The following is a 7,995-nucleotide window of genomic DNA, read 5'->3' on the forward strand; positions in this document are numbered from 1 at the left end:
AGGGCCCTTCGATGTACCGTTTGAAGTTCCCGCCCGACAGTGCACTCCTCTGTGTAGTTTCCTTCGTGCAGAAGTGGGACACAGAGTGAACTTCAGCCTCTGTGCTCTGGTGGAGGATTTGTTCCGGTGGATAAGAGCCATTCTCCTGACTCAGGAGGATAAACTCCACCGTCTGCTCGTCACTCTCTTAAGACAAAAGAATATTCTTAAATAAGGACGAACATTAAACATTACGACAGCTGCACTAAGATACAAGTGTCAGGGATAATTCCTCTTACGTTTGGTCAGTTACACAGAGATTAAACTCACATGAACAGGACTTTTCGGCCACATTCATCAGGTGCATGAAATGGAACAGGCCGGACGTTACGTAAGCCCTTAAATGCACCGTTCAAACGCCACATTTAAGGACACTTTGGCAAATTGAGACACGACCACAGTTTGGCTTTAAATATATCTACGTACGTCCATAGAGGAAGTAGGTTACACCACACTGGGCAAAAGAGTAAGATCTCCATGGAAACAAGCAACTAGTAAAGATAAAAAGCAACTTTTTAATGGTAATTTTGGAGCTTTATTTAGTTTCATTTCTTCATTTCTAATTCTGAACACATACACTTTGGTCTAACACACTTTTGATTCCAGGACTTTTAATTGTTTTTATAAAACAGAGAGAATAAGGTCTTCATCCGTCTGTTTTTACTGTGTCTGTTTTTACATATATTTCCTCAGTGTTATGTAACAGTCTGTAGTGTAAATACTTTCTTCTCTCACTCTTGCCTCTGTCTCTTTCAGTCCGAGTAGCTTTGTGGCCCAGACTTAACAGACTTGCACAACAAAGAGACTGACTGCAAAGGCTCATGGGAGAAAACGTCCATCCACCATTACGGCTTCTCTGTCGACCACTTCCTTAAGCCAAGGATTGTACAAAAACATGAAGAAGTCTGGAGTCCTTCTGTTGACGAATACTGTGAGTGTAGAGACGCACTTGAATCGTTGGCTCTTTGCTGCTTCGTTTTTGTGGCAAAAATCAGTGAATATTTTACTACCAGTTGCTGCATATTTGTTATTCTTTGCATCATATGGACGTCTTGGCGTAGCTGTTGTACTGTGAGTGTCGCTGGCGTCGTTTCATGCCAGTTTTTTAATAGAAGCACAGAGAGAAAATAAATATTGCTTTTTCAAATAGGGTGTCAGACACTTCGACATTTCCCATTTGCCTTGAGTGGTGCGTCTGCTCCTAGTTCCTCCTCTGAAAATCTAAACACAGAAATGTGTTTTCAAGTTTCAGAAAGTGGTGCCAATATTCAAACCCAAAGCTGTGAGTCAGTGAAAAGAACTTTAACCGTGAAGTTTATCCGGCAAGTTTATGGAGCCACGGCACAAATAATGATAATGTTCCATCATAAGTTTAATTTGAACAAGTGTTATTGTCCCGTAGAGTATTTAGAGTATACAAAATACTGTTTATTTCACAAGGTTTTAAAAATAAAAATACGGCAAATGAAATGTGGGTTCTGCACAAAACTGAAATACTCTGAGTGCTTTGAACTATTCTGTATAATTATGTTTTTTTAGTTGCTCAGCAACTCAGTTGAGGCAGCTGATGAGTACCGGCGGGCCAAGCGTGCCGCGGCTCGGGCAGTCACAGAGGCAAAAACTCGGGGTTGGGAGGAGTTCGGGGATGCCATGGAGGAGGACTATCGGACGGCCTCAAAGAGATTCTGGCAAACCGTCCGACGCCTCAGGAGGGGGAAGCAGTGCTTCACCAACACTGTTTACAGTGCGGGTGGAGAGCTGCTGACCTCGACTGGGGATGTTGTCGGGCGGTGGAAGGAATACTTTGAGGATCTCCTCAATCCCACTGTCACGTCTTCCGAGGAGGAAGCAGAAACTGGGGACCCAGAGGCGGACTCGTCCATCACCCTGGCTGAAGTCACTGAGGTGGTTGGCAAGCTCCTCGGTGGCTCCGGGGGTGGATGAGATCCGTCCTGAGTACCTCAAGTCTCTGGATGTTGTGGGGCTGTCTTGGCTGACGCGTCTGCAACATCGCGTGGCGGTCGGGGACAGTACCTGTGGAATGGCAGACCGGGGTGGTGGTCCCTCTGTATAAAAAGGGGGACCGGAGGGTGTGTTCCAATTACAGGGGAATCACACTCCTCAGCCTTCCCGGTAAGGTCTATTCCAGGTACTGGAGAGGAGAATCCGACCGATAGTCGAACCTCGGACCCAGGAGGAGCTGTGTGGTTTTCGTCCTGGTCGTGGAACACTGGACCAGCTCTATACTCTCCATCGGGTCCTCGAGGGCTCATGGGAGTATGCCCAACCAGTCCACATGTGTTTTGTGGATCTGGAGAAGGCATTCGACCGTGTCCCTCGTGGTGTCCTTTGGGGGGTGCTCTGGGAGTATGGGGTCCGGGGCTCTTTGCTAAGGGCTGTCCGGTCCCTGTATGACCGGAGCAGGAGCTGTGTTCATTGCCGGCAGTAAGTCAGACCTGTTCCCGGTGCATGTTGGACTCCGCCAGGGCTGCCCTTTGTCACCGGTTCTGTTCATTATATTTATGGACAGAATTTCTAGGCACAGCCAGGGGCCGGAGGGGGTCTGGTTCAGGGGCCAGAGGGGGTCTGGTTTGGGAACCACAGGATTTCATCTCTGCTGTTTGCAGATGATGTTGTCCTGATGCTTCTTCAAGCCAGGACCTGCAGCACTGGGGCGGTTTGCAGCCGAGTGTGAAGCGGCTGGGATGAGAATCAGCTCCTCCAAATCCGAGGCCATGGTTCTCGACCGGAAAAAGGTGGTTTGCTCTCTCCGGGTGGGTGGTGAGTCTCTGCCCCAAGTGGAGGAGTTCAAGTATCTCGGGGTCTTGTTCACGAGTGAGGGAATTTACCGGTCAATCCACGTTCCTACCCTCACCTATGGTCATGAGCTTTGGGTAATGACCGAAAGGACAAGATCGCGGATACAAGCGGCTGAAATGGGCTTCCTCCGCAGAGTGGCCGGGCGCACCCTTAGGGATAGGGTGAGGAGCTCGGTCACACGGGAGGAGCTCGGAGTAGAGCCGCTGCTCCTACACGTTGAGAGGAACCAGCTGAGGTGGCTCGGGCATCTGCTCAGGATGCCTCCTGGACGCCTCCCTAGGGAGGTGTTCTAGACCCAGGACACGCTGGAGGGACTATGTCTCTCGGCTGGCCTGGGAACGCCTTGGGGTCCCACCGGAGGAGCTGGAGGACGTGTCCGGGGTGAGGGAAGTCTGGGAGTCCCTGCTTAGACTGATGCCCCCGCGACCCGGCCCCGGATAAGAGGAAGAAAATGGATGGATGGATAGTTGCTCAGCTGCACTAGTGTGTTAAGTTTACAACAAAATAAAGGTTTAATAGTGAATTATTGATCACAAAGGCAACGATAATAAAAATTAAAGCTGACCGTATTATTTAGAAGCATATTTCATACAAAAGAACATTTACACAAGTTCATTGAAAGAACAACTGGACAAAATATGTTTTATAGCTATTTCACATTTTACATGGAGTCAGTGTTTAAGCAGAACTTTTACACAAATCACTTATTTTCCAGACTCCATTCTGCAGATCAGTTCTCATTTTCACCTCACACAGACGTCAGCTTGTTACTTCTATTTCAGATAAATACTGTGATTTAAAATGTGCAAAGTAAAACATAATGATCCACCTGCGTCACAGATTATAACTACAGCCCAGGCGCAACAGAAAAACTAAATACATTCAGTAAAAACGTAAAGTAAAACTATTCCCTCGTTTGTAGCTGTGTAAACCTCACTGAGGAGTAGACCGTGGGCTGTGGGGACTCGCCGAGCCGCCGCCGCTGCTGCTGTCGTACGAGTGCATCCTGGGAAATATCTGCGTACACCACCTGTGACCAACGGCACTGAAATGTTACACGATACTGATAAAAACAATGGGACGTACGTTTAAAGGTTAGACTGAGGGAGAATGATGGTTTAGGGCCGAGAAAAGGGCGTCCAGGAAAAGGCTGTGCACTGACCTCTGTCTTCTGTGGGGACGGCCCTGGAGCTGTGGAAAAGAAAGACATTTATCAGCAAAAAATACAACCTGTGTGCACTTTGTGTCGCACGTGAGGATATATACAACAATGTGTAGAAGACATTTATATGAGAAAGAATAAACACACAAAATCACCTCCAAAAAAGAAGAATGACAGTTTTTGTAAATAGTCAAACATGGACATGATCGTCTTGTGTTTGGAGAAAATAAAGGTAAAAATAAATAATGTTGTGTAAATGTTCTTCTGTGCAGTGTGTGTTCTTTTCTTACTCTTTGTGGAGGACATCTTGTCTTTCTCGCGCGCTTGTCTTCTGGGGGGAGGGCGTGGCGTGCTCTGCTGCAGTGGAGCGTGGGTCTCAGCCGATGGGCGGGGCTTGGCGTGCGATGATGTCACTGAGGTGAACTTCCTGCGAAGAGTCTGAGGCGTGACCTTCGACCTCAGACAGAACACGAGGCCCAGGGCGATGAAGACGCAAAGAACAGCAGCGGAGCAAATCAGGATCCTGTTCAAAGTTCGATCAAAGGGACGAGCTGCAGGAAGAGAAGAAAAGAGAAGAAAAGAGAAGAAAAGAGAAGAAAAGAGAAGAAAAGAGAAGAAAAGAGAAGAAAAGAGTAAAAGACGAGAACTTATCACTCACTTCTACGACTTTATACGATTAATACTTTATATGATTAATACTTTATACGATTGATACTTTATATGATTAATACTTTATACGATTGATACTTTATACGATTGATACTTTATACGATTGATACTTTATATGATTAATACTTTATACGATTGATACTTTATATGATTGATACTTTACATGATTAATACTTTATACGATTAATACTTTATACGATTAATACTTTATATGATTAATACTTTATATGATTGATACTTTATATCATTGATACTTTATACGATTGATACTTTATATGATTGATACTTTATACGATTAATACTTTACATGATTAATACTTTATACGATTGACTTTATATGTTTGACACTTTTGCCTTTGTGTTTTTCTCAGTCTCTCACCTGCAGTGACGTTGACAAACATTAAATGTCCCTGTTCCGTCTCGTGCGTCTCCCACCGGACGCTGCAGCCGTAGGATCCTTCGTTTTCTTCTCTCACTCTCAGCAGGTCCAGGACGAGGCGAGTTTGAGCGGGGGATAAATCTTCTCTCGTCACACGGAGATGATCGGCCGATTGAACGGAGCTGAACTCTTCGTCTGTGGAGTTTGTCCAAACCCATCTCCAGGTGAACGGGTGTCCACAGTGTTGGACGACACAGGACAGAGACAGACTGTCTCCAGACGCTACGATAAACGTGGCTCTTCTGTTCAGGACGGCAGTGAAGCAGCCGTCATCAGCAGAGCCTGAGAGACGATCAATAATCAATAATCAATAATCAATCAATAATCAGGAAGGAAAAGGACTGAGCAGGTGTGTGAGCTGGAGCTAAACAGAGACTAAACCAGGACTAAACCAGGACTAAACCAGGACTGAACCAGGACTAAACCAGGAACTAAACCAGGAACTAAACCAGGACTGAACCAGGACTGAACCAGGACTGAACCAGGACTAAACCAGGACTAAACCAGGATCAAATCAGTTGTGATGCTCAGACAGGGACAGTCACGTCTTTCACACTTTCTCTAAATCAACGTAAACTTCTTTTTTTTTGTAAATTTTCTCAGGACCAGCAGTAAAATGATCATCTTCTTACTTAAAATAATCAAACTATCGCTGGTTAAACACGTCTGTCATAAACAGAACAAGACATGTGTCTTTGTTCAAAGCTTCTTCAAAACTTCACATTTTCATAAAGTTTTGGAGAAGTGAATATTCTGGATCCCAGCAATGATGCAACAATAACTGAACTACAAAATATCACATCTATAATTTGAGTAAATAAAGTCAGTGCAAGCACCAGCTGTTGTAAAAAGAAACTACATAACCCATGATCCTTTGCTCCAAACTCACAGACATGACTGACCAGCAGGAAAATGACAAAAAAGGTTTTAACATCAGTCCAGACTAAACAAATAGAACAAATAAAAATATTTGATTTAATATGTTTATTGAACTGACCCATCAGTGTCTGAGTTTTGTTGAGAGGAACTTTCACGTTTTATTATGAAATGTTTCTGTTTTCAATGAGCAGCTCAAATGAAGAACGACAGAAACGACAGAAACATTTGGCACAGACTCAGGACACGGCTCAGACGTTTAAAAGTCTGGAGATTTATGTCCTTTATTTACAGAAAATAATAATAATAATAATAATAATAATAATAATAATAATAATAATAATAATAATAATAGTAATAATAATAATAATAATAATAATAATAATAATAATAATAGTAATAATAATAATAATAATAATAATAATAATAATAATAATACATTTTATTTATATAGCGCTTTTCAAAACTAAACTAAACTATTAAGGTCCATGTTACACTCCTCAAAAAAAAAAGTTCATGTTTATTTATGATGTGCAGGAATCTGTGAACCTCCAACAAACTGTGGACTAAACTGGACTAAAGTGGGCTAAACTGGACTAAAGTCTACCTCAGGACTAAAGTGGACTAAAGTCTACCTCAGGACTAAAGTGGACTAAAGTCTACCTCAGGACTAAAGTGGACTAAAGTCTACCTCAGGACTAAAGTCTACCTCAGGACCAAAGCGGACTAAAGTCTACCTCAGGACTAAACCGGACCAAAGCGGGCTCAAACAGGACAAAGATAACGTACCTGGGTAAATACAGAGACAGACGACGGCCCAGTGCAGGTTGCTGTACATCTCCTGTTCTGTTTAAATCCTGGTTTATTTCATGTGTCTCTCCTCGTGGTTTAGTTCGTTTGATGCTTTTTACGCTGGAGGATGGTTTCATGTTGCTTCTTGTTTCCTGAAGTGCGGAAGGAAGGGCCCCGCACAGACGATCCCCCACACTCTCCAAACCACAGGAAAGAAACAAACCCATGAACTTCACCCAGAAGGACAGAGGACGCACGTGGGAATGAGTTTTAACACGTTCCTTTACATTTAAAACACTCGATAAATACACCAGGTCAGCAGAGAGGTTACGTTTGGAGTCGTTATGAAGTAATGGAAAAAGGCCTGATAAAAGAAAATCAAGAGTAAACGAGTAGGGTAATTAACTGTTTATTATAATACTATGATTTTAACAGTAAACAGCAGGTTCTGAAGTAACAGGTCGACTCTCGTCTGGAGTTTAGACCAGGAGAGGTTTACACTGAAATCAATACACAAAACAGTAGAGCTGTGTGTGATTACTACTACTATATAAACCAAACTGTTACATAAACGTCTCTGAAATGTCCATACTTCAAGTCACACTTTTGGAGGTTTGTTTCATTCACTCCTGGTCACAGCATAGACCGTGTGACCAAAGTGACATGAAAATGAAACTGAACTAACTTCCTCAAGCCAAGACATGTGAGAGTGATCTATGTGGACACAGGAGGTCTTATGTTTATACAGTGTGGTTTTACTGAAATCACAAAACATTTACAATCAGAATCAGAAGGCTTTTATTGCCATTGTCAGTTACACAACTCACAAACTAGGAACTTACTTTGGTGATAAAGTGCAACATAAAAACACTGAATAATAATAATAATAATATAAAAAAGTAGAAATATAGCTGTTATAATAAACAGAACAACAGCAGAACAACAGTGCAAACATGACACATTAAGGTGCCCAGTGTTAAAGTGTCTGGTTTCATACAGATACATTTACATTTATCTGTGATGTAAAGTCAGTAAATTTCATATAATGTTTAAAATATAAGTGCCATGTAAGTCTAAACTATTCAACCCATCATTTCTCACAGTAAAAGTGTGAAAAACAAAAGTATATTGTCTCTAAAGTGTTTTGTACTTTTGTGTGTGTGTGGGCGGTGATGTAACTGTTAACCCCGCCCCTGCG

The 7,995-nt window shown here is 42.9% G+C and overlaps 1 protein-coding gene across 1 annotated transcript; it reads right to left on the reverse strand.

Moving 5' to 3' along the window:
• Window positions 1-1,510: 1,510 nt before the first annotated feature.
• On the reverse strand, window positions 1,511-6,843 carry si:dkey-52l18.4 (uncharacterized protein LOC560708 homolog). The gene is made up of 5 exons (XM_055226169.1): window positions 6,795-6,843; window positions 5,070-5,411; window positions 4,312-4,572; window positions 4,022-4,050; window positions 1,511-3,889 (listed from the first exon to the last, which is right to left on the reverse strand). Exons 1-5 carry the CDS (start codon window positions 6,841-6,843, stop codon window positions 3,764-3,766), a joined length of 807 nt encoding a protein of 268 aa, XP_055082144.1. The 3' UTR covers window positions 1,511-3,763.
• Window positions 6,844-7,995: the final 1,152 nt, after the last annotated feature.

This window comes from Periophthalmus magnuspinnatus, chromosome 13, assembly GCF_009829125.3.
Source record: "Periophthalmus magnuspinnatus isolate fPerMag1 chromosome 13, fPerMag1.2.pri, whole genome shotgun sequence".
NCBI lineage: Eukaryota > Metazoa > Chordata > Actinopteri > Gobiiformes > Gobiidae > Periophthalmus > Periophthalmus magnuspinnatus.

What these genes read in the sequence shown, in the direction of transcription:
- si:dkey-52l18.4 (XM_055226169.1), bottom strand. Translation starts at nt 6,843, where the DNA reads ATGTACAGCAACCTGCACTGGGCCGTCGTCTGTCTCTGTATTTACCCA. An exon ending in CTGTCTCTGTATTTACCCAG is followed by an intron (nt 5,412 to 6,794) that starts GTACGTTATCTT and finishes ATCGTCTCTCAG; the next exon opens with GCTCTGCTGATGACGGCTGC. An exon ending in GTTTGTCAACGTCACTGCAG is followed by an intron (nt 4,573 to 5,069) that starts GTGAGAGACTGA and finishes CTCTTCCTGCAG; the next exon opens with CTCGTCCCTTTGATCGAACT.